Consider the following 25,821-nt stretch of genomic DNA (forward strand, 5'->3'; position numbering starts at 1 on the left):
AGTTGCACAGTGCTCCCTTATAATGTTGTTTGGCAGCCGCCTGCTTTGTCCTCTGCTTGCAGGAAGAGCAGCCTGTTGCAGCTAGCTGGTGGGTGGTTGGAACCAGGGTGGACCGGCAGCCCCCCACCCCCATCAGCTCACCGCTCCCCTAAGTTCCCTGTGCAGCAGCTGCTCAGCCGGCTTTCAATTGCCAGGAGTTCAGCTGTCCCTCCCCCCACTGCCATGTGCTGCTCCTGCCCTCTGCCTTGGAACTGCTCTAGGGAGCCGCCTGCTTGCTGTGCAGGGGAGGTGGGGAAGGGGGGGGGGGTTAGTGTCAGGGTGCCCCCCCCTGCTTACCCCTTCTCCATATAGAGCAGGGGGGAGACACAACAGGGCTCAGGACAGAGAGAGCTGGCCCCAGCTGCTCTCTCAACTTCCCGATCTTTTTAAAGGCGATGTACTTAGAGCGTGGTGTCAGGGTACTTAAAGGGGCAATGCGCATCTCTCTCTCTCTCCCACACACAGGGTGTCTCTGTCTCCCCCTGCCATGCTGTCTCCCCTCCCTCCATTTGTGCCGCCTTGTAGAGTGTGAGGCTACGTTAACAGCAATGTGTTAACCCTTGAAGGCTCAGCCCAGTTAGCGAGTTCATCATTTAGCAGTAAGGCATCCCCTGGGAAATAGCCCACTCTAACTTCACCACCTCAACCAAGATTCACCATCATTAGCAGGAAGAGGGATAGCTCAGTGGTTGGAGCATTGCCCCCCCCCCCAAGCCTAGGGTTGTGAGTTCAATCCTTGAGGGGGCCATTTAGGCATCTGGGGCAAAAACTGGGGATAGGTCCTGCTTTGAGCAGGTGGTTGGACTAGCTGACCTCCTGGGGTCCCTTCCAACCCAGCTATTCTATGATCATTGCTGTGTACAATATTAAATTGTTTGTTTAAAACTTATACAGTGCATGTATATATATAATATAGTATTTTGTCTGGTGAAAAAAATTTCCTTGGACCCTAACCCCCCCCCCCCATTTACGTGAATTTTTATAGGGAAATTGGATTCTTTTAACATAATTTTGCTTAAAGTCACATTTTTCAGGAACATAACTATGTTAAGTGAGGAGTTAGTGTATCACATAGGAACTTTGTAGTAGAGGCAGAGGTAGAATCCAGTTCTCCAGGGCAGCATTCAACTGAATTTACCATGAGACCCTCCTTTCTCTTCCTGCAATCCCCTCCCTCATTCCCTGCACATCTGTGGCGGGGAGGGGGGGTTGCCATTGCTGCTGAGCTTCTGCTTCCCTGAGGTTGGTGCTGCATCTCTGGAGGAGCAGCATAGAGCCCTTCTCCCAGTCCATCCACTCCTGCTCTGGCTTCTGAAGACCATCTGCTGGCTGGACTGCTGACCTGCCTGGTTCCATTCACCCCCTCTGGGACCTGGGATGGTGGCAGCGGAGATTCTTTCACAAGCACATGTGAGTATACATACCCCCTTGGACTTTCCCTCTCTCACTTCCTCTCACTTTGTACTGAACTGGTGGGCTGCCTCCTCCTGCTTGCCCACTTGCCCCTCTTCCTTGTGGTTCGCAAACCCCCTCCCCCTTGACTGGCCCTCTTCTCCTTGCAGTTTGCTATTACCTCCCCTCACCACTTTGCTGATTGTTACTTGCTGTCCCCTTATTATTACTTGCCTGTTCTTCCCCTACCCCTGCTCCCTTCACTGTCTGCTACCTTCACTTCTGAGCCCCAGTCTCGTGATTGGTAGTCACCTGCCCAGCTCAGCCCCACCTCTTTGCTGTTTGTTCCCTTTGTCTCCTGCCTCACACACCTGTGCTTTCCCTGCACTTGTGATTGCCCCCCACCATTTTGTTTCATTACCTAGTCACTGCACCTCTCACCCTTACAGCTACCACTAACCCATTGTAATCAGAGGAGCCAGTGCCCCCCAACACTGCCTATTGTGCCCCACACCCTCCTTACTTTTTCATTAACAACTCCCCCCTCCAAGTTTTTGTCTGAACCCTCCTACCACACATGTAGCCTAATGCAAAACAAGGGTCAACCTCCATTTTCCCTACCCCCCCTCCCTTCTCTTTATTATTTCTCTCCTCCCTTCTGGTGGCTGTTCTGCTCTCCTGCCCTCGATAATAGATCCCCAACTCAGCCAAGTGCGAGGATTCCGTTCTGGCTGCATCACCCCTGGGGGGAATGATGGAGGGGGAAGCCGGGGGAATCCCCAGCCACCATTGTTGCCCCACGTTAGCTTTCTCCCCCATCTGTCCTCGTGGTTATCACCACGACATTACTGCCAGGCCCATCAGTGCCCCCTGTGAGCAGCAGCCATCACAAGCAGGGACTCTGCTGCCAAACCTCCCATCACTGCCAAGGGAGCCCCTTCGGTCAGAAGAAAGAGCTACTGCTGTGGACCTCATATTGGCCACTATTGGCTGTGGCTCCCCATGTCCCCTCCAAACCCTTCCAGCAGCTCTGGGGGAGCTTGATCCTCAGCCCCCAGAGTGTGCACCTAGGTGGCCATGGCCCTGTCTCCCACCCCATCACCATCTGCCACAGCACCTCTGCCTGCTACTGCCTCCACCACCTCAACCATCAACAGCAGCCAGGACCCCTTCCCCATCCTGATAGGAAGAATGACATCCATTGCTTCCTGATGGCCACCTTATCCCACATAGAAACCTGTGTGTGGGTGTTCGCATGAGTAGTGGGGCCCTTGGCCAGTGTACTGGCCTCCAAGACATATAGGAAGGTTGTCTTCTGCCTGGCATTGGGGGAACACTGCCCAAAAGGTGGTGGGAAAAGGCATCTCGCTGGAAAGCCTCTTTGTGTCATTCAAGCCCTTGGAGGACCTGAGGGTGTCCTCACCTCTGCCCCACCCTTCCTGCCCACTGCTGCCCTTCTGCTTCCCCTTTCCAACTTGGGAAAGTTGTTCTCCACTGCTAGGCTATAAGGACTTCACTCTCTGTCACTTCTTCTTGTTCTGCTGGCAAGTTACCATCCAGTTGCGTGTGGCGCAGGAAGTTTGGAGGGGTACTTCCTGGTGCCCTACCAAGGTGCCCTATACCAGATCCATTATTCAGTTTGGAAGGCTCGGTGCATCCTCTGCTGGACTTTGGGGCATGTCTGGAGGGACTGTTCCTTGGCTTAGCAAGGAGGGACACTGGGTCCTCCCAGCACTCGGAAGGGTGCCAACCCTGCCACCACCAGCGACCTTACCCAATAAGTTACCCCTCCTCATCCTCCACCAGCCAACAATTTGCTCAGGTGCCAGAAGTGGCCTCCAATATGCACACAGCTGACCCTACTGCTGATGAAACGGAGGGGGTGGCAGTGGCCAGGGAGCCCAGGAGAGGACCCGTTTTGGAGGCAAACCACCCCCTCTCTATTACCTGCCTCCCCAAGCCCCAGTCCCATCACCCTTGCCTCCTGGACCCACAGCTGCTGGCCAGCTCTCTAATGACACCACCAAAGAGGTCTGGGTCCTGGTTATGGAGGCAATGTGCAGCAATTGTAAGGCACAGGCCCAGCACCTCCCCCTCAAGCAGAGGGAGAAGGTCTCCCATAAAGCCTCTGGGGGCGCCACAGCTGGGCCTGCTTCCATGCCCCCCAAGAAAGTCCAGCAGGTAGAGCTGGCTGAGGCGGCTCTGGCAGTGGTGGGGGAGAGGGGTGATGCCACTCACCTCACAGAGTTCCTTATGGAGGAGGACTCAAAGCCCACTCACCCCCCACTGCCTTTCTGCGATCTGTCTCCACTGTTGGTGCCGAGGTGGATCTCATCTCGGTCGCTGATGGGGAGCACTCCCTTATGGTAGGCAGGGGCCTCCAAGTGATCTTCCAGGAGATCCGGTTCCTGGACGTTTGTCTCTGTAACCAGGTCCATCACAGCTGCCAAGGTTATGAACCTTTGTTGTGTAAGCCACGTCTCACAGCATAGGTGGAAGAGGCCCCACTCAGTGTGTTGGAAGCTGGTCCTGGGAGGTGTCACCAAAGTCAGATACTTTCTGGACTACAGTCAGTGGGACGGGCCTGCTGGCTCAGTGTATGGGGTTGCCCCACCCTGTGCTCCAGGGAGGTAAAGTTCTGTGTGGATCTAGGGGTGCCAATTTTGTAACATTTAAAACCAGACACTCCAGCAGGAGTGCCAGAATCTCCCCTGCTCTGCCTCTTCCCTCAAGGCACCGCCCAGGCCCCTCCTCTCCCTGAGGCTCTGCCCCTACCCCGCCTCTCCCCCCAGTACCTTGCCTTCTGTTCACTCCTCTTCCTCCCGCCCCTGTCACTTCCTGCTCTTCGCCTCCTCCCCCACATCAGGATGGTCTCACCTGCGGAGCTGAGACTGGGAGCTGCAGCTGCCCAACGCAGGTAGGATGTGGAACCGGTGAGGAGGATGACTGCTTTTTTCCCTTGTGGTTTTTTTATTTAGTCACAGCCTATCTATGGCCCCACAAAGTCCCTGGACCTTCTTGTTAGCCTTTGCCTAGTCCTGGGGTGGCCATCTATCAGTCAAGAAGGAGGCGGTTGGATCATGACTGCAACTGTGGTTTGCACTTCTGATCACTTGTTTGATCACATCTCTAGGCAGAGTTTCTCTGGGGGCATCCACTCACTCCCTGGACTCTTTTTGAGGAGCAATGGATGCTATTAGGGGTTCTCTTCTTGATGTGCCCCTCTGGAACCCTGATTTTTTAACTTTGAACAGCATTTGCTTTTTGTTTTCTCATTTGTCATCCCCTAAATTCAGGGGATTCCTATGGTCTTTTATGGCCGTTCCCCTATGAAGAGTGGGAGGTCCTTTTGGTTTGGTAAATAGATCCCCAGGGGATATGCTGTGAATATAGGGGCCAAGTAGGCCTGTGCACTGAATGAGGCAGGGAGTCCTGTGATCAGATAATTAAACACTGTGTACACAGTGTGATACCCAAGGGGGGCTGAATTAAGGTTGCACTGGCAGCCTTAATTCTAGCATTTCCAAACTTGTGCATGTTTGTTTGACTTTAAAACCTTAATAATGTAGGTTTTGGTGTGTAATAATATATAAAAAGTCACATAGGAAGAAGCAAGAACTGAAAGGGGAATATTTCTGTCAAGAATAATAGCCAAAGGTAATCATTCACACCTCCAGAATGAGGTGTTTTTACATTAGATTCCCTCGTAGAGGACTCTTCCCACTTGATAGAAACTTCCTTCTGACATTGTTTATTATTCTGGTTAGAAATGCCTAAAAGATGTCTTTAAAAAAATTCTACCTTGGCCCAGAAATTTATTTAATGTGCTACGGAGCAACATTATATTTTTCGGTAGACACTGTTAAATTCTCTTTTCTCCCCCATCATTTTTTGTTCTTTGAATTTAAAACAATTCCTACCATCAGAGTCTTATAATAGCATTTCTTTAGACTGAATTTAGAGACAGAGACATGCACTCAATTTAGGCCAGCAGATTATGATGGCTGCTGATGTGCTGCCTTCCTCTGTTTCCAGGGCCTGCTGAGCTTCTTGAGTTCACCCGTCTTATTTTTAGCTAGTCCAATAATTGTCTGCATCAGCTCCATTCCCAAAAGAAAAACATGCCATATGCCATTATCTACTTTTGAAATATCAGGAGGGGCTTCTGTGATAACAGTTTATTATGATAGATCATTAAAATAACTACATGTGTCACAAAAGGTCATGGATCTTGGCTGTACACATGAATAAGAAATTAATCTAGTCCTGAAGAATGACATTTCCAAGAGCCGCCTGTTGTGAAAAGCACACGATGACTCATCACAGCCTTCTCCGCTGTGGCATATTAAGCCCATTGCAAAAAGCTAAGAACTGTCCATACATTGTCTGTCCTTAAAAAGTAAACATTTTAGGGTGGTATGTTTATAACCACCCCCAGCAGGAGAAATGGCAAGGTCAAGAAATCATTGTTATACTCAGGGCTCCCTTGTTTAAACACACACCTATTGTTGAACAAAACCCTCTTACTGTAGCATAGTGAATTTCCATCATTTATTTCAACTAACAGTGCATATGTAAATAATTTTAGTACACTAACCAGATAGAAGCATTTACGTTACTGGGGAACTCACCAACTTTACCTCTCTCTCTCTGAATTCCCTGAACATATGTGCTCCATTTTTTCCCCTTCTAGTTATAAACACCACAATGTGTCACAAACCACCCTTTAAAGAATTGACTTGGGAAGTTGAGGAGTGTCCCCTTGTAAATTAAATGCATGTGCAGTTGATAGAGCAGGCAGTCAGTCTTGGTGAAATAGTGTGTCTGAGTTTTCTCCTGGAAGACAGAACTCAATGAATGTCATAAACAGGGTCAGAAGAATAATTTTCTGTAATAAGTATATGGAGTATTTCTATGATACTTCTCTGAGCATGGCTGGTTGTCAACCCTACCTGCAGCAATTGTTCAGGCTTCCTCCTGCCATTCTTCCAATTTCGCCCCTGGCTGTTTCACCACATAGCAAATTTGAACAAGTCACCAGAAATTCCCAATTCCTTTTGCTAATTTGCCTAAAACTATTAATTATCTTCCTGGCTATATATATCCGGAGAGGGATCGAGTCCGCTGAGCTGAGGAGCTCATGTGTAGCTGCCACTGTGCAATTACCAGGAAATATGAAATATTAGTATCATTCCTTTTAGTGCATTCAGCCCTTTACTTTCCTGTCCAACACACAGTCAGTTTGGTGCTATTTTGGGCTCTGTAACTATGAAAGCACTCATTAATTATTTGTATTATACTGATGCCTGGAGACCTCAGTCTGGATCAGGGCCCCACTACCCTAGGTAGTACACAAACACAGAAAAGATCAGTTAGTATCTGGTGAAAAACATCCAGGCCAGATGCTCTGCTTGGAAGCCTTGGTCAACAATATGGGTCATGAAGTGCAAAAAACGAGTAACACCAGTCAGTGAAAGAGGTGAGACTAAAGCTCCCAGACCTGGACTCCTTCCCCTAAGCCAACAGGTGGTAATTATCTACTTCCATGGTTCTTGGGTCAAGCCCCATTTGTGATTCAGGGACTCTGCAAGGTGCGCCATAGCAAGCACATAAATACAACAGCTCCTGTGCATGCACACATGGTAATTCCCCCCCAGCTCACAACTCACCTTGGCAAATTTTCAGAGAGAGACAAGGTAAGATGTGTGGATGTCAGGAAGAGCAGGGCTCGTCCTATGTTTAGAGCAAGTTTTTTTTATGAAAAGAAAGAATAATAAGGGAGACTGAGGACAGATTCAGAGCTGGAAGATCAGTGAACCACACAAAACACATTTACCAAGGACTGTCACTACAGGTCAATCACATGAGTGCCAAAATCTTTGATGGCATGATAAAAATCACCAATGACGGAGACAGACTGAGCATCCAGCCAGGCAGTCCTAAGCACCTACAGAAACCAATTGGTGTGGTGCTCATGCTGCAAGGAGGCTACATCTGAGATTTGCTTTGAAGATGATAAGGAGATAAGCAGAGACAGCCCCTGTACGTGCTTTAGGCAGCCCCAACATGCCTAACAGATTCTAAAAACCTCCTTTCCCTAACAGTGTTTTGATGGGCTGGGAGTAAAACTGGTGAAATTCTGCCCATGTTGCTGTAGGACTGTTTGTTTCTCAAGCAGACCGGTTCTTGCACTGCACTTTGGCAGCTCTGCTGATGAAGAATAGAAGGTATAAAAGGCAGAGCCTTGCGCCAGCGATGAAGAATAGAAGGTATAAAAGGCAGAGCTCACGACTTTCCCAAAGAGCTGGAAACAAAGTTGTAGAAATATAGGAGGGTGTGAACCACCTCGCCTTCCTGGAGCTGGAGGCAGACTGTGGTCACGTTGTTCATCTTACAGTCCTGGGGTTCTCAGAGCTCTTGAGCCACCCACAGGACTAGTGAAGAGGCCATAAAATGAATGCTATGCTGTACTTTTGTGGTTAAGGACTAATGCGCTGTGGATAAGACCACACTGTTAACTCTAATCTGCAGTGCGATTATAGACTAAGTCCCATTGTATAGTGGTGTAATGTGCTTTTACTAAACTATTCCCATATTCCTTGTAAAACAAGCATAAGCATGTCAGTGCATATATACAAATTAATTACCAGACATGTACTATTATTCCCAAACATATACAGTTGTAAATACAAGTATCTAACATTCCATATTTAAAACTTGGCTAAGGAATTTAAAGCTACTAAAGCCCTTTCCATTCCACCAGAGAAGTTGAGGACCATTTCTTCCAGTGAAACATTGTGGGGTTTTATTTACTTAAGTATCCTCTAGCTTGGTTTGAAGAGTCCAGCAGGTTGAAGACCATTGCTCTGGATTTGAGTTAGCTGGCAGAATTCTATGATCTTCGGTAAACTCAGACTGACTTTTACATTCTGATGGTTCACTGTCTTTGCAAGGTAGAGGCAGCAGATTGTTTGCTGCAAGGGTATTTACTTCCCCTTCGACAATGGTGTTTTGTGGGCATGGCCCATACGAACTTTCTGATAAGCCAACGTAGTCATGGTCAACCACTATTGCACCTTGTAAGAGATCATGGTTGTCTGCAACAACAAAGAACATTTTGGTTAGAGTGGCCCTTTCTACTTGATTTAAAGTCATTCTATATAATTATAGAAATACTAAAAAAAATGATGCTGGGTGCGAACCTATTTTCAAAGCAGTTTCAGGAGCATGGCTAGAATTTTTGTCTTACAATGTGGACAGAACTTTAGCACCTTAATTTCTATGTGCACCAAATTGTCAGTCTCCTCTCCTCTAAGATAAGGCTTGTAATGCCATCATAGTAGAGTACATTCCTTTATTTTTAATGCTTCACCTTGCTATATGTCTGTGGGCCAAACTGAGCACTAGCATAGCTCCCGCTGAAATCAGTGCTTTAAGCAATGGATCCTAGATTCTTCTTTCTTTATATACTTATGATTAAATGTGGCCATCCCAAACGCATGCTAGAAAACCTTAAACCTTTTATACTACACCACATTATGTTTTCTGATATATAGAACACACACACTGTATATACACACACACTGCAGACTGAAAGAATTTAAGAGGAAAGATTGAATGCTACTGTATATTAGGCAGTGGTGCAAGTAAGCCGGTAGGGTTAGGTATGCCATACCATTAAGACATTTATTGCTGGCACACTGTAAAGGAAAGATAAATTTTCAAGTATGAATTGTAGAGCCCTGCGCGGATACAAATTTATACCCGTGGATGCAGATAGAAATCAGCATCTGCTGAACCGCAGGGCTCTCCCAGGAACTGCAGTGGTGAAAGGAGCAGAATGTGGGGCTGCTGCTCCCAGGAGCTAGCGCTCCACGCCGGCAGCTCCTCTGGCACAGCTGTACAGACCCCACACAGGAGACGCAGCTGCATGGAAGGGCTGGGGACGGGGCTTGGGGTGGTACAGCTGCACCGGAGGAGCTGCCAGCACGGGGCATTGGCTCCTGGGAGCAGCAGCCCTACGTTCTGCTCCTTTCACCGCTGCAGTTCCCGGAAGAGCCCTGGGTTTCACCAGATACCAATTTCTATCCACGGATATCCACATCCGCAGGCATAAATTTGTATTCTTGTAGGGCTCTAGTCACAGAACATTTATTGTGAGGGGGAGCAGGGTCGGGAGGGCAATAGCCTACCAGTGAGAGTTAAAATCTACTTGCACCACTGATATTAGGCCTCCTTCTATGATATTTGTGCCCAAGTGCTGGGTTGTAATTTGACTGGTCAGAGCTGAAGATTTTCATTTGAGTTGAAGCTGTTCAGTGTTTAAAAATCAGTGCAGGTTGACACTCCTTACCTTTTAGAAAGGAAGAGAATTACTGAGTTCTCTAAATCTGCAGATTTACAGTCCTGTCTCACATGGCTGCTGACCACGGGAATCCAAAGAGTGAAATACTTAGCTAACTGCTAATTTGCATTAGGATCTTTTGAACAAGATCAACCAGCAACTTTAACAAAAGAAAACACACTCCAGAAGTGTCTGTGTGGTTAACTCCAGCAGGATCCCTGGAGGTTTTGTCTGGCTGTAGTGTCACCATAGAGATCTGGGATGGAGGACTGAAACATGCATAATTTAGTCAGGCATTTCAGCTGTTAAAGGCAGGCTGAGCCTGAGCAACCCACCTCTGCTAGGAGATGGGTGAAATTTTTCACCCCAAACTTTTTTCAGCCAAAGATGGAGACTTGGCTACACCAAAACATTTAGCGAGTTCATTGTGAGTTAGCCACATTGCTTTGGTAAAACAACGAAAAAAGAAAGAATAAAAACAAACAAAAAAACCTAAAAATCCAACCCACCAAGCATTTCAAATTTTCAATTCAAGAAAACTTTGGAAGTTTCCTTTAATTTTTAAAACAAAAAGAATTAAGAAAACCATTGAATACTCAAAAGTGAAAGGAAAATGTTTCATTTTAGGTCAAAACAAATTTTTCAGAATTGCCACTAAACTGAAAAATCCGTTATTCACCCATCTCTTCCCATAGCAGGACTGTAAACCCCTTGGGGAGTGCGGCTGGAATCTTTTTTGAGTAAAGGTGGGTTATTAGAGGTCATGGGTAAGGCTATGTTTTAGTCACGGGTATTTTTAGTAAAAGTCACGGACAGGTCATGGGCAGCAAACAAAAATTCATGGCATGTGACCTGTCCGTGACTTTTACTAACAATACCAGTGAATAAAACTTGGTGGGGTGGCGGGGGCCCTGCCGGTTGCTGGGGGAGGGCTGCTTGGGGGAAGCGGGTGGCAGCGCGCAGCCCAGAACCCCCGATGGTGCTTTGGGGGTGGAGGGGGCAGGGCTGGCAGGCTCCCTACCTGGCTCTGCGCCTTCCCCACCCAGCAGCAGAGTTTGGGTCTGGGAGGGGGCAGGGGGTTGGGGCACGGGACAGGGTGAGGCAGGGTCTGGGCGGCGCTTACTTGTGGGGCTCCCTGGAAGTGGCAACATCCCCCTTGCTCAGCTGCTAGGCAGAGGCGTGGCCAGGCAGCTCTGCGCGCTGCCTCTGCCTGCAGGCATCGCCCCCACAGCTCCCAATGACTTTCCTGCTTTGTGAATCACTCTGGGGCTTTGGGAGATAGGCATCCTGACCCCTATAGTGAGGCAGTAGTGCACATGCTCAGACAGGTGAAGCGTAGGGGATGAGTGACTTTAGGCACCTACAAGGTTAGATGGCAGCCAAGCAGGAGTTTTGCGGATTGCAGTGGTGCCTAAAACAGGAATTTGGCATCTAGGTACCTTGTGGACCACACCCTTAATAGTTAGCAAAATAACTAAAAGCATTTCCCCTCTACACTACAGGTTGAAAGATACCCTACCAGAAACAGTCCATTGAGATGGCACCTACTCTTTAAGGACAGACTAACAGGGTAGTCAAGGAGTCCCTGCCCTGTGGCTGGGCTATATATAAATAGGAAGGGAAGAGGAAGCTGAGAGAGAATGGGGAAGTAGAGCCATCTGTGCTGCAGCAGGCAGTGGTTTCTTTCCGGCTCCAGAAGTCCAGCCAAGCCTGATTTAGTCTTGGGGTTATGTTTGGGAGCTCTGAACCTAGGCCCTGAGGTGAGAATTTAATCAACTGGTATGGTACTTGGTCCTGCGCTGGAGCCTTATTAAAAAGACGACATGTTATTTATTTATTAGTGTGTTGGCTTCTCCCCCCTGGCCCACGGCTATTGCCACCCCAATTAGGGGAAATTAAGGGGAGGCCACACCTGCAGAAGAACCACACTGGGTCACAAGGGGACACACAGGGACTGCCCATACCTTTATACATAGACTTTTCATATTATAGGTGCTTTTTACATAATTCGTAACATTCAGCTGTTTGCTCTCTCTGGATTACTGAGAATGATCCAAAATTCCAGATGTGTGAAATTAATAGTTTACCCCCTTTGAGCCATGAACAAATAAATGCAAAAACACAGCAGTTTTGCTCCTGTCTTCATTGGGAGTTAAGAAATAATCTTTAAACATAGTTCAACCTTTTAATGTGTTTACCAGCTAATGTGATTAGGGCCAAATGATGTTAGTTTAAACATGATTCCTTAATGCTGTTTCCAGCCCAGAACCTCCTTTGCTGAAAATGCACTGACTGCACGGACTACTGTACAAGGTCTTTGTAATTAATACTGATATATTTGCTAAGATTTCCTCTCGCTTAATAATATACCCTTGTCTGACAATAAAGCAAGTAGAATTAGAGAAGTAACAGATTTACCTTGTCCATTGGATCTTCTTATGTATGGCTTAAGGTGAGACATTTTGATGGGTCTTTTTAGTCTGGATCCTGTGGTATCTCTTAGTATTGCACATCCATTATCTGTGATGTAGTCTATAATACAGGGACCAATCCACTCTGACTGGAAACGGCCATCTTTCCACCAGTTTTTCCTTTGTCTAAGTACTTCATGTCCAACTTTAAGATGAAATGGATTTACTTGCTTTGGCTTCCTTTTAATATTGACCTTGTTTCCAGTTTGCTGTTCATCAATCCTATTTTTCACAATCTACATAGAGAAATAACATGAATTAGAGCTTGTTTTCCTGAGAGGAGTTGCATGTTTTCATAACATTGATTGAATACAGAGCTTACCATGAAGTATACAGAAGTGTTATATAAAGATCTTTGGTCATGAAGGATTCATGGATTTTTTTAAATATTTCAAACATGTTCACCTTAACTCTTTTCAATCTTCTCGTTGATAACACTTAAGTATTAGGTATTTACCTGGCATTTTGTAGCTTTCCTTTCCTCCAATACTCGATCAGCCTGTTTAATTGCTTCAAGGATTTTGGCAAACATACATTTATTATCCTCTTGTGCTTCCTGCAGTACATTTGAAGTCTCAGACACATAAGGGTTACGATTAAACATTTTGAAATATGGTGTGTTTTGGACTGGCTCCTATTTATAGGGGGAGAACACAGGTAAACTTAGTACTTGTCTTAGTGGGTACTTGCATAACAACTTCGGTTAACTCCCAACAAAAGAGACATAACGTACACATACCATGGGAGTCAAGTTAAAAGCATAGGCAATGGCAGATAAATCATCATCCCAGTCATTGGGGTGGTCTGCACAGTATTTGTTCAGGAAAGTTTTGATTGTCTTGCAAGTTCTTTCATTTGTGTCATCTGTCTGAGGATACGATAATACTATTTGTTTCATTCCAAAGAGCTCAAATAGTTCTCTGTTGATCTTTAAAGACAAAAACACACAATGCACAGGAACAATCAGTGCTTGTATTACACTGCAGTAAATATTATGTACTCAATACAGTTTCTACCTTTCCTACCACCATATGGGTGACAGAAAAGATTGCCTTGTATACACCCGTCTACATGTAAGATCCAATTTAAGCAGTACAGTGTGGTCTGAAGAAATGGGCACGGGTGGGGGAGCCAGGAATTGCTGAGTTCTAAACCTGGTTTTGCTACTGACTCACTATGGCTTCAAGAATATCAAAGTCTGTTATTTTCCCCCCATCTGTACAATGGTGATTACTATCAATCTAACTCTCAGAGGTGTTAATTAGTATTTGTAGAGTGCTTTGAAAATGTAAAGTTCTTCAGCATCACTAAGTATTACAGTATTTTCCCCCTGGGGCAAATCTGTTCTTCTACCAGATAACAAAGAGAGGCAACATACAGCAGAGAGCTGGAGGCCAACAAAAAGTTCTAATTCAGGCTGAGTCACTAACTGAGGGTACGTCTTCACTACCCGCTGGATCGGCGGGTAGTGATCGATCTATCGGGGATCGATTTATCGCATCTTGTCTACACACGATAAATCGATCCTCGAATCGACGCCTGTACTCCACCTCAGAAGGAGGAGTAAGCGGAGTCGACAGGGGAGCTGCCGCAGTCGACTAGCCGCCATGAGGACGGCCAGGTAAGTCGAACTAAGGTACTTCGGTAGTTCGAACCCACCCCCTAGTGTAGCCCAGGCCTTAGACTATGACCTCAGGAAAGCCACTTAATGTCCTTATGCTGGATGAGTCAATAGAGACTGGAGCAAATACATTACAATGAAAATTGGTTATTTTATTGCTTAATATATCAAGTTCAATAGGAACTGCTTTGGAGCAAAGGGGCATATTAGGGGCAGGAAGAGGAAGTGGCTAGAATGCTATCCCCAGCTGGCAGGTGGTTCCTGGGGATTGTTGTCAGAAGTTAGAGCAGCACCCATACTAATCTCGCCTGCAGCAAAATTGAAGAGGAGAATCAGGAGCTCTAACTGTTGATTGGTTCTCAGCTTCTTCTCCTCCCCTATCTTCTGGGCTGCCCTAGCTGTTTGAAGGGGAGCAATCCTTCGCTAGGTATTCATCTAGGCCCAGGCAGAGCCAGTCATACTCCTATCTTAGGCCAGGGCTACACTACAAGGTTTTGTCAGCATAGCTATGTCAGTCAAGGATGTGAAAAAAAACACACTAGTGTCATAGCTGTGCCAGCAAACCCCCTAGACACAGCTATGCAGACAGAAGCAGGCTTTTTTTAGGCATAGCTCATATTTGGGGGGGGAGGGGTATTATGCAGACAGAAAAACTGTACATGAAGGGGCTTGGACAGTATAGGTACACTGACAAAGCACTGTAGTGTAGACAGGGCCTTACTCTCCCACAGCCCAGCAGAGAACTAGGCCATAGAGGAGCCATAGCTATTCTCTCTTCTCCCCTTGCAGTGCAGCAGGCAGCCAGCAAGGAAGCTGTTGCTCAGAGTGCTCCCAATTCACACTAGAAGTATTCCTGGGACTGCAAGGAAAGTGGTGAGATGCAGTTGAAGAAGAGGTAGTGATGAAGTTGATTCAAAATACTTCAGTTTACAAGCACAGGGTGTGGGTTGTGAAATGCTTATAAATTGAAAATGTAAGTTGTGAGAGGGTCAGGCCAGATGGCTACAGGAGAGTGATAGAAGGCAGATATATTAGCCCCAGGTTAAGTAGGTCCCTTTTCCCTGGATAAGGTAACAGGGAAGGTTCCAGAACAATCAGGAACTTTCTGGAAACAGTTAAGGCAGACAGGCTGATTAGAACACCTGCAGCCAACCAAGAAGCTGCTAGAATCGATTAAGGCAGGCTAATCAAGGCACCTGGGTTTAAAAAGGAGCTCACTTCAGTTTGTGGTGTGCGTGTGAGGAGCTCGGAGCAAGAGGCACTAGGAGCTGAGAGTGAGAAGGCGTACTGCTGGAGGACTGAGGAGTACAAGCATTATCAGACACCAGGAGGAAGGTCCTATGGTGAGGATAAAGAAGGTGGTGGGAGGAGGCCACGGGGAAGTAGCCCAGCTACTAACTGTCGCACAGCTGTTCCAGAAGGCACTCTAGACAGCTGCATTCCACAGGGCCCTGGGCTGGAACCCAGAATAGAGGGCTGGCCCCGGTTCCCCCCCAAAACCTCCCAACTCCAGGTCAACTCCTCCTGTGTCTGATCAGGACTGTGGGTTCACGAAAACGGCCAAACTGAGGGCTGCCGTGAATCTCCGAGGCAAACAAGTCTGCCAATAAGTGCAAGACCCACCAAGGTACAGGAGGAACTTTGTCACAAAGTACAAATTTAGTAGAGTCACCATTGATAGCTACAAGTGATCTTCGGGCCACAGACTGGATTCCCACTGTAATATACACTAAGGTATAAGCAAACTGTAGTACAGGCAGGAGGCAGAGAATTCCTACTAATACTAAGGAGACTACATAGAATGTAAGCTCCACAGGCAAGGACTGTCTGTGTTTGTACAGTGCCTAGCACAGGCAGGGGTCCTGGTCTATGACTAGGATACTACAGCATTACAAATAATAAAGGAAAGAACAGAACCTTCTCTCATGAGGTAGAGAGACAGTTATTCTTGAAACATGACTGTCTTCTATATGTCACTGCCATTACTCCTTCACAGAACTCTTACTAATAAAAATACATTTATGTCTATACAAGACAGAGAAAATACTTTGACTTTTTGGTATGTCTTGATGAGTAAGTGTTGTTTTATCCTTTAATTTTCAGTGATCAGATATGAGCACTCTGGAAAAATATCTAAGACTAAGGCATTATAATTAGTGCCCACTCTCAGATAGCTTGGACCAGGCCCTGAATCATGAGAGTAAAGTCAATGGCCTCAACTCCGCAAAGGTAACTGGCAACACATCAGTTTTTATAAAAAAGTCACTGTAAATTTGGCAACTAAGCCTCTCAGATTGTCTAGAATACAAGTGTATTGTAAACAAACATACCATCTTCCTAAAATAAAGTCTTTTTAGGGCTGACTTCTCTTACCTGATGAACAAACTCTTCTGCTTGATCAATAACCATTTTTTTAAGCGGTCCATACAAAAAAAACACACTGACAATTGCCTTAGCAATTTCTACCGCTGAAGTGTCTTGGAGTGGCAGAACCACCACCCATTTTGTGAACAAGTCGGTCATCGTTATGACATACATATGGTTTCTGCTCGTGGTATTAAAAGGTCCCATTAGGTCTATTGCGACTGCAGTCCATGGATCCTCTGCTTTGATAGGGTGTAATTTGGGTACTATGATGGCTGTATTCTTTGCCACCTGGCAATGCTGGCAAGCATACACCTAGGTCAGAAACAAGAAAAGAGGGACATTAACAACAAGTGTCTGCTGAAGGTATAATGTCAAAAGAATAAAAATTTAAATATCTATTATCATTCCAAAGAAAGCCGGAGATAAGAGCATCTCAGTCATTCCCCACCCAACCCATTAATTTTACATTTCTTTATACTATTAAACATTTGAGACAGATATTCAGCTATAGCAAAAACAAATACAACCACACAACACAGCACAGGCTGGGAGGTGGTTGTATGAAAGTAATTTACAGTTCAACTTTGAATACCAGTGATCCTGGGGCTCAGCATGCTGTTCTAGACACACAGTATAAATTAAAGCAGCCTTCACTATCTTTGATTAATACAGCAGCTGGGCACCAGCAGCAGGTAGGGAAGCCCAGGTCATGTCCACTTTGCTCCAGTCAAGCTTCCTCCTTTGGTAGGAGGGAGGCGACGTGCATAGGACAAGTTATCCTGGCTTTATGCCACCAGAAGGTCCCCTGCACTAAGGTGATTTTCCTAGTTGCACGGGTTATATAGGCAGAATCTGGCATATCATTGCACAGACCAGCTTTATCTGATTAAGCAGATATAAGACGAGATCCTGCTAAACTAAATGCAAAGAACTGTTTTCATTTAACATGTAAGTTAGATAAATGGTCATAGGTATAAGGAAATGTAGCTGACTACAAGAGCAACAATAATTTGGCAACACTGAACAAATGTATATATGTATCTGTAATACATGTTATGTCTCAAGACTAGATTCTGTGGGTGCACAATCTGTGTGTGTTTGTGTGATAAGAGGTGCAAGAAGATTTCCAATTGGGTGTCCCAAATAAGAAACACCCCCATGTACCCCTAATGCCCAAAAGGAGATAAAGATCGGCAGAGCCACAACTTCTGTCCTTCCCATGCTCTGACCAGCCATTCTGGTGGAGCGTGGGTGGTGCGGGATAGTAAGCTGTATCCCATAAATGGGTTTAACAGTGGTCTTGCAGCCTCGATGTACGTACGAGCACCTACATGTATTCTGTCTCCCTGGTGCGCTCACGGAGGCAGCACAGCCTCTCACCATCACTCAGTACAGGCTGTGCCTACAATGCACAATTGTGCTATACATTAAGCTACACTGTTAACAAGAAAAGGAGAAAGAAAATACCACCACCTTGGCCACATTGCATATACAAAAACACTGATTCTGGGATCTTAAACTTGTAGTTCTGACTTTTTTTTTTTATTGTCTGACTAACACTGTAACTTCAAAAATAATTTAATAATCTAAACAAGTTCATGTGCTTTGCTGAATCAGAGTCTTAGAGCTACTCAGGACCCCAAGCTACACAGTGCACTGGAAGTTTAGTCCCAATGATCTAGCCCACAAACATAGTTTTTCTAACAGCACATTTTCACTCACTCATAACACTGAAAATAGTCTCTCTTTCTGAACTGATGCTAGGTATCAGCCCAACAGCGAATTGAGGAGGAATTTTCAAAAGCCCCCAAGTGACTTAAACACAAATCTCATAGAAGCCAATGAGACTTGAATGGTTTTTTCAAAAGTACTTACAGATCATAAGTCCCATTGGCTTTTAATGAGAAACATGTTCTTAAGTAACTTAGGGTTTACTTTTAGCACAAACATGCACACGCACCCAACACACACATTTTTTTAAATTTTTAAGTATGAGCAAAATATCTGTTCAGCTATTTGAGTTAACAAAGTGAAGCAAAAGATATGAGTCTTGTAAAAGAATTATACAAAGTAATCAGCACTCTCTCAATTAAGCTTATTACAAAGATCAGATAAAGATAGTCTGTAGCTATGACTCATACCCACTGTTTGACGTCATTTGTTATGGAAGTCCAGTAGTAACTAGACTCCACCAGAGTCAGAGTCCTTGATATGCCATGATGAGCACCTGCAGCACTTTCATGGCATTTGTGTAGCACTCTCTTCTTTTCCTCATCTGAAACAATTACCAAACGCATCTGTTTCCTGTCTTTTCCCACATAGAACAACTTATTTTCTGGAAGGAAAAACATTACAGATTATGTGTCATCACCAAGACAGAACAATCACAGAAGTCTATTAAACTATTGGATATACTTGGTTAGGTATTTTATTAAACTCATGTTATTCACCATTTTCAGCTGTGTACAATTACATATCACATCTCTCTTTTGCAGGGAATATTTGTTTACTGCAGTACTCCACCAACTCTGCATACAGGGCAATGCACCCTTACTTATCCCCATAGGAGCACAAGAGAGATGACATTCCCCCATAAAGTCTCTCTGAAGCATAATCTATTAAGACTAAGAGGGTCACATGCTTTACAGTTTCTGTTGGCAGAGCTCATTGCACACACCAGGGACTTTTTGCACATCCCTCCATTTCCCACACAAGCACCCTCCCATCCACTCTATGCCATTCCTTCCAGCCCTACTATTATGGTAAACCAAATGCTCCTTGTCAGGCGTTAAAGTTGAGGGTTTATATTTTGAGTTTCCTTGAGTCATGGTCCCCCAATAGCTACAGATTTCACTAATAGCTAAAATGGGCTTTAATTATTAGATGGATCTCCATCTCCTTTAAATACAATTAAACATGCTGATAAAGAGGCTAAAGGGGACAGATTTTCTATTTATGTAGAATGTTCATGTGTATGCTAACCTGGGATAGACAGATGAGTTTTATTTTATAAAGCAAGTACAAAAAAATCAGACACTGTTCTCAATGTGCTATGAGCAGTCTTCACCTGAAGGAAACCAGGAAGTAATGCATTTCCCAAGAGGGAGAGAATATTTCTGACCTTTGAAAACAAATTTTTTGGCTGCTCTTCTTATTCCACTTCTCTCACTTGCTAACGTAGTTGGATGATATTCTCCTGTTCGTTTGTAATAGGAGATTTGTTTCAGATGTAGCCCACCATTCTTTCCGCTACGAACCATTGTTTGCCTAAAATGCACAAATATTTTAGTGTATTGCAGTGACAGTTGCTCCAACTTTTACTGGATCCCTTCTAGCCCCTTCATTCCCTTATGCTGAATATCAATTGTACACAATGTCTGACTGTCGCAGTCCTACTCAAGCTCCCACTTCCTCACCACGTTCTTGTGTTTGGGTTCTACATGCTGGACTCGTGCCTCTATGCTTTCCTGAATCTGAACATGGTCCAGGTAAATATCTGGCCATATTAATTGTTGTGCTAAACACACTGTTCCCTTACTCCATTTTTATGACCATCATGCTCCATCATTTGTTATCTTATCCTTCACTCAGATGTAAAACATACACAACACCTATCACATCATGTAGTCAATCCTTCTGCCTATACATGATGTTGTTTAGTCAATTATATTGTAAAAGATCCAAGCGATGGGGCTTCCATCACATCCCTTAGAAAGACAATGAAACCACAGAGGGAGACAGCTATTTCTATTTTTAAATACTTATAAGGCTCTCAAATACTATGGTTGGGGATCAGATAAGTAACTACCCAGACAGACAGGCATCTTGATGGAAAAAAATAGACAAAAATAACTCCCAGAATAGAGATTAACATAAAAGCTTGTCTTACTCATTAATCTGTCAGGCAAATTAGATTTTGAAATCAGACTTTGCACAACAGGTAAAAATTAATTCCCCATCCAAGTGCTGACTTTCCTCGGTTCATGGTAATAAACTGAAATGCCACTAATAGAATATGTCATTAATACAGGAAAAGCTTAGGTTTAACATTAGTAGCTTCAGAATAATTCCCAATAAATTCCATGTGAAAGACAGAAAAGTCCATGCAAGTTACATAGATTTTTCCAGTAGTCCATTTAAAAAAAGTCTGAACCAGCATTTATAAGCAAGTGTTTACATTTTTACAGTTTGATCCTGCTCCAGTTGACTTCAATGGGAGCAAGATCAGGCCATAACAGACTGACATGCTATATATCATTCCTTATTGTAATTAGGAAATTATTCTTGGTGTGTAAGCAATTTCCCCACTCATCCTTGCACTGCATCACAAGATGCGCAGTGTGACAGAGCACATAATCAGAATTTTAGTTTCCATACCATGTCTAACAAGAAACAAATGATTAAGAGGAACTGACACTATCTACAAAAAGAAGGAGGAGTCCTTGTGTCACTTTAGAGACTAACAAATTTATTTGGGTGTAAGCTTTTGTGGGCTAGAACCCACTTCATCAGATGTATGAAGTAAAAGATACAGGAGCAGGTATAAATACATGAAAGGATGTGGGTCACTATCTAGTCATTTTGGAAGTGATCCACTGTGTCTTGTATGGTCTCATTAATGTTTCTATTTGAACTCTAAAAACACAAATCAGTGGACTATTGATTTTCAGTTTACTGTTTATACCTTCCTTGTTAAACTCTTGTGAGGGGAAAAAGCTCTACAGTTATGTAGGCATGAATTTGCAGTATATTCCCCCTCCAAAAAAAAATTAAATGTCATGTGTGTTTGCCATAAATGAGATTTCATAAATATCAACAACACATAGCAGGTCCAAGTGTTGCTTTTGTTATTTTTAAGGAACCTAAAATTGTGCTTCACAGGTCAACAGAAAGACAAGGTCTTTACCCCATAGAATGTCTAATTTTGGGCATCATGGGCCAGACTTTCATGTACATATAAGTTCCATTTGTACTACTTCAGAAGCACAGAGGGGGCTTACTACAGCTGTAAGGCAGGAGAGACTCCTCAGGAGCTATAGGTCTGGGGTAGCTAAGTTTATACTGGCTGATCCCGGTCCTCCAGCATAGATGACACTTGTGGATGGGGAAGGGCTATATCAGGAGTGGGGCCTGAACACAATGTGCTCTGGTGATCCCGGTTGGCAGAGTGGCTCTTTGGGAGCCAGCATAAGTGTAATTTGCCAGCATAAATTGGAGCAACCCAGAAGCTGCTCTGACTCAACTGGTGGAAGTGGTATATATAGGATAACAAACATCAGGAAGCGGATGGGGAGAGGAAGGATGGGCTACACAGCAATGAGACTGTTTTAACTGCTGTAAAATAACAGAATCAGTAATCAACATTAATATTTCCAATTTTGAGTTATACTATTGCTATAAGATAAGACATGCTGGAACAGCAGCATTAAAAAGCTAAGCTGCATTAAATGTAATAAGTTTTCTAAGTACCACATACACCAAGTCACTGGAAACAGTGGATGTTTTTCACATAACATACAGCATTTGTTAGAATAGCACGAAACCACACAACACTATTTAGAATTGCTCCTATGTCTTCCTGCGCAGGAAAATTGCTTTTGTTTTGGTTAAGTGAGAAGTCTTTACTCATCTCCAGCAATGGTAGCAACTATATTAGTTTGAAAAAGAGGGTTGATAAGTAGATTATACTGTAGACTACAAGTATGATGGCTGACTCAACAAACACTACAACAAATGCTTAAACATGTACTTAGGTGCTTTGCTGGAAAAAACTAAATAAGCTTCCTTTCTGGACACTAAGAATTTCCTGTGTCCCTATGGATTGTTGCAGTTTTAGTATTTCCTTTCTTACTGTGTGCTTTTCTTCACACCAAATTAGAGGACTTTCTGACAGGGAAGCCAAAGGAAGCTGCAAGAATGGTAATGTGCCCCTCCCCAGCAGCATGGGCGTATCATTTCGGGTATTGGAGCATCTCGTGGAGAGGTAAATCACAGCAGGGGGGCAAGGCTGGAGACACCCTGGCCAGTGCCACCCTGCCGAGTGCCGGATCAGACCCATACCCTGTCCACCCAACCCCTTGCATCTAGACACCCCAGGCTCAGACCCCTTGAGCCTCACCGCCCCCCCCCCCACAACAAGAACCTCCCCATCAAGCCCCCCAAGCCACTGAGCTTCATCCCCTGCACCCAGCCAGTGGCTCCTACCCTGCACTGGGCTCATCTGCTAGTCCTGGCTGTGCTGGGGGAGGAGTGCAATTCCCCTGCACTGAGTGGCCGGGTCTGACCTGCCCCAGAAACTTCCCCTGGCTCTGCACCTCCCCTGTTTCCTGCCCCCATCGCTCCTCAGCTGCAGTGGGAGGGATCACTGTACGGCGAGCTGCTCCCCCATCTGCCCAACCCCCTGCAACTGGATCCCCCATACCCAGACTCCCCCACCAAGCCTCAACCCCCCCTACATCTGGACCCCCACCAAGCCCATCTGCTGACCCCATCCCTCCTGCATCTAGATCCCCCCACCCACGTACCCAAACCACACCCTGCTGAGTCCCCCAACCTCAAACCCCCACCCTGATGAACCACACCCGCTATGCACCTGGACCACCCCATGAGCCCCCCACATCCAAACCCCTATCCCACTGAACCCCAACCAGCTGCCCATGGACCCACACCTCGCCAAGCCCCACTTCCCCAGCACCTGGACCCCTTTCTGAGCCCCATCCCCCCACACCCAGACCCCTCTGCTGAGCCCCAATCACCTTCACCTGAACCCCCCTGCAAAGTCCCATTGCCCCCACACCTGGACCGCCCCCCCCCACTTGAGCCATCCACACCCAGATTGCCCCACACAGAACCCTCTCACCCCATACCTGGATCCCCCCCACACTAAGCCCCTCTACACTTGGATCCTGCTGGGCTGAGCCTCCCTGCCCACAGCTGGTGTGCCTGGCATGGGGCTGCTAACCCTAGCGAGTTGCTTCACCTCCTACTCCTGAGGGAATTCTGCACCAAAAAAAAAAAAAAAATTCTGAGCACAATTTTAAAATTCTGCTAATTTTATTGGTCAGTAATTAAATGTGGAGGCTCCAGCATGGCAGTGGGGAGCACAGGCCACTGGCTGCATGGAGGTCAGAGATCACCCTGCAGCCCTCCCTCTCCCCTCCACACCCAGGACATAGACCTCTGGGGCAGGCCTGGCCCCTGCGATGTGCCAGGTTCAGGTGCAGCCTCACTGGCAAGTCTGTGTCTGGGGGCTGCTATGTGGAGCCTCTGCATTTATTTGTTGACAAATAAAATTTGCAGAATTTTAAAATATTCTGTGCAGAATATTTTTTTGGGTGGGGGGAGGGGGCACAGAATTCCCTCTCTAGTAACTAGAAGAGATGGGCTTTTTAAACCACTTGTTAGCTAGCACATGTCAAAATCATAGTGCGGATGAGGCAATTATAGTCCTAACTCAAGTCAGCAGGTTGTGGGGAAACACCCGCCTCCATCATGACAGCTTTTCCTAGTCTGGATGTACCCAGACATTTTACAATCTCATTAACGTCTCAACAAGTGAACATGACAAACAATAGAAGGAAAGGGAACTGGAAGTGTCTTGCAACTCATCAGATATTACTGCTTATATTGGGCCAGATTTTTTAATCTATTCCAGCTACTTTCTGCTACTCCGGTGGTGCACAGCAGCCCTTAAACAGCTATCTAAGGAGTCCCTCTATTGAGGAGGGCTAACAAGTGGTATGGTTCCTCAGCAGCATCTCCTCTCCCCTCCCCCTCACAGCACCATGCCATGCCAGGCTGATCTCCAGCTGCCAGAATAGAATTTAGGGGCAACAGGCAGCTGGTACAAAGCAACCCAGCCCCAAGAGCAGGGAGGCTAGGATCTGGTCCAATCCATGAAGTGAAATTGAGGGCTTAATATGGTTCTCCAAGATGGAATTTCTGTTTATTCAACAATTTTTAAACAATTAAGAATTTATATCCCAAAATGCTACATTAAAATAATGTTAAGGAGAAGTCAAGCACTGAGAAGTTTAGGAAATTACTGGGAAATGTCAAATTAAAGTTGTCTGTACAATCTTAATTTATCCCTCCTTGTGCATATGCATTCTGATAGTCTTTAATTCATGACCACATACTACCATCTTTTCTTGTCCTGCAGTTTCCTGTTTCTTTCCTTGTGTACCTTGTAACTTCTGCAACAAATGGACCAGGAATCCTACAGACAAAAGCCCCTTCACTATACAACCCTGATTCAGCTTCTCCGAGCACAGTACATCCTGTGTAATGAATGAGACAGGGGTCCTATGGGGGAAAAAAGTTTGTGACTGTGTAATTAAAGATGATCATAATGGGTACACACAAGGAAGTGAACGAAGGTTGCATGGGCAGCTGTCCTTCCTTAACTTCGGAGTGCTTGATTTTGCAACACTGATGTTCTTTTAACATTTTTTGTGGGGATGCAAAAACATGCTTTTCAGGGTTGCCGGGAGGATGCTGCAAGGCAACATGAAACTGAACAAAAAGTCTTGTTAATATCACTTTGCTGGTGGGCAGAGCTATCCAGCAGCAGTGGCTGGCACTGGAGCCATCTGTCTGCGGGCTTGGGCACACATCACTGCCTCAGTGTAGACCAGTGGTTTTCAACCGCTGGTCCATGGCCCCCGAGGAGGTTTGCAGACTATGTCTAAGATTTCCAAAGGGGTCTTTGCAACCGCAAATGCTAGGGAGGGTTTTCTACATGGAAGTTTACTGTGCGCGAGTACCGATGGGCGAGCCCCACGCGCCAGAAGAGGGGTCCTGCGCCTGAGTGGCCAGCGGAGTTTCCCAACCCCAATCATCCCACACCCCAGCTGAGGGTCCTGGGCGGAGCTGAAGGGCCTGGCGGTCACATCGCGGGGCAGGGGCAGGGCGCCGAAGGCGGCTCCAGCCCAGCCCTACCCACCTCACGCACGGACTCACTGTGCCCGGTGCTGCGGCCTGCAGGGCGGGCGCCTCGGAGCAGATGTTAGGCTGCAGACTGAGCGTGGCTGAGTCCCTCCCTCGGCCCTGGGGAAGCCCACGCCGAGCCTCCCTCTCCGCCGCGGCAGCAACCCTTGCCCAGCCAGCGGGAGTACTCCGAGCCACGTGGACTACGATTCCCAGCGTGCACCGCTCCGATCATCGCCTGGCCAGGCGGCGCAGCAGGTTGGAACTCTTTAGTCTCCATGGAGATGAAAATGGAGCGTTGTATGCTGAGAATGGTAGTCCTCGCGAGACTGCGATGCAAGCCGGGGTCTTCAGTCCCGGCCGGCCGTTTCTAAGATCCGCTTGCCTGTGAGGATTTGCACATGCGCGAAACAAACCCTGGGCGATATTGTCCCCCTTGCTTCTAGCATGCAACGAGTCGGGCACGTACAGCGGTAACCAATCACCCACTGGATTCATAAACACGCACCTGGCTATCGCGATACCCTCCCCGAGGAGGGTCAGGACCGTGTTTCTCTGGGCTGGCGAGACAAAGTAGTAGCTCCGCGCGAGAGACTTATGTGGCGCCCCCGGAAGTGACGACTCCCAGGGGGTTGGCCCGCGGGGGGCGGGCCCCACCA

At 46.0% G+C, this 25,821-nt stretch overlaps 1 protein-coding gene across 3 annotated transcripts; it reads right to left on the reverse strand.

Moving 5' to 3' along the window:
* Positions 1 to 5,636: 5,636 nt before the first annotated feature.
* On the reverse strand, positions 5,637 to 25,804 carry GIN1 (gypsy retrotransposon integrase 1). 3 transcript variants are annotated; one of them, XM_074952914.1, is made up of 8 exons: positions 25,196 to 25,463; positions 19,356 to 19,501; positions 18,376 to 18,569; positions 16,241 to 16,546; positions 12,986 to 13,174; positions 12,704 to 12,880; positions 12,194 to 12,482; positions 5,637 to 8,528 (listed from the first exon to the last, which is right to left on the reverse strand). In XM_074952914.1, the coding sequence occupies exons 2-8, from the start codon at positions 19,492 to 19,494 to the stop codon at positions 8,245 to 8,247; spliced, it is 1,578 nt and encodes a 525-aa protein (XP_074809015.1). In that variant the 5' UTR covers positions 19,495 to 19,501; positions 25,196 to 25,463; the 3' UTR covers positions 5,637 to 8,244. The 3 variants fall into 3 exon arrangements, with proteins under 3 accessions (XP_074809015.1, XP_074809014.1, XP_074809013.1); XM_074952913.1 differs by lacking the exon at positions 25,196 to 25,463 and adding an exon at positions 25,671 to 25,804 and having other exon boundaries at positions 5,638 to 8,528; XM_074952912.1 differs by having other exon boundaries at positions 5,638 to 8,528; positions 25,179 to 25,462.
* Positions 25,805 to 25,821: the final 17 nt, after the last annotated feature.

This window comes from Natator depressus, chromosome 5, assembly GCF_965152275.1.
Source record: "Natator depressus isolate rNatDep1 chromosome 5, rNatDep2.hap1, whole genome shotgun sequence".
Taxonomy (NCBI): Eukaryota; Metazoa; Chordata; order Testudines; family Cheloniidae; genus Natator; species Natator depressus.

Coding starts and splice junctions, on each gene's coding strand:
- GIN1 (XM_074952914.1), bottom strand. CDS start 19,494: ATGGTTCGTAGCGGAAAGAATGGTGGGCTACATCTGAAACAAATCTCC. Junction 13,175..16,240: donor CAGAAGAGTTTGTTCATCAG/GTAAGAGAAGTC, acceptor TTGTCTTTAAAG/ATCAACAGAGAACTATTTGA. Junction 12,483..12,703: donor GGAAAGCTACAAAATGCCAG/GTAAATACCTAA, acceptor TTCTCTATGTAG/ATTGTGAAAAATAGGATTGA.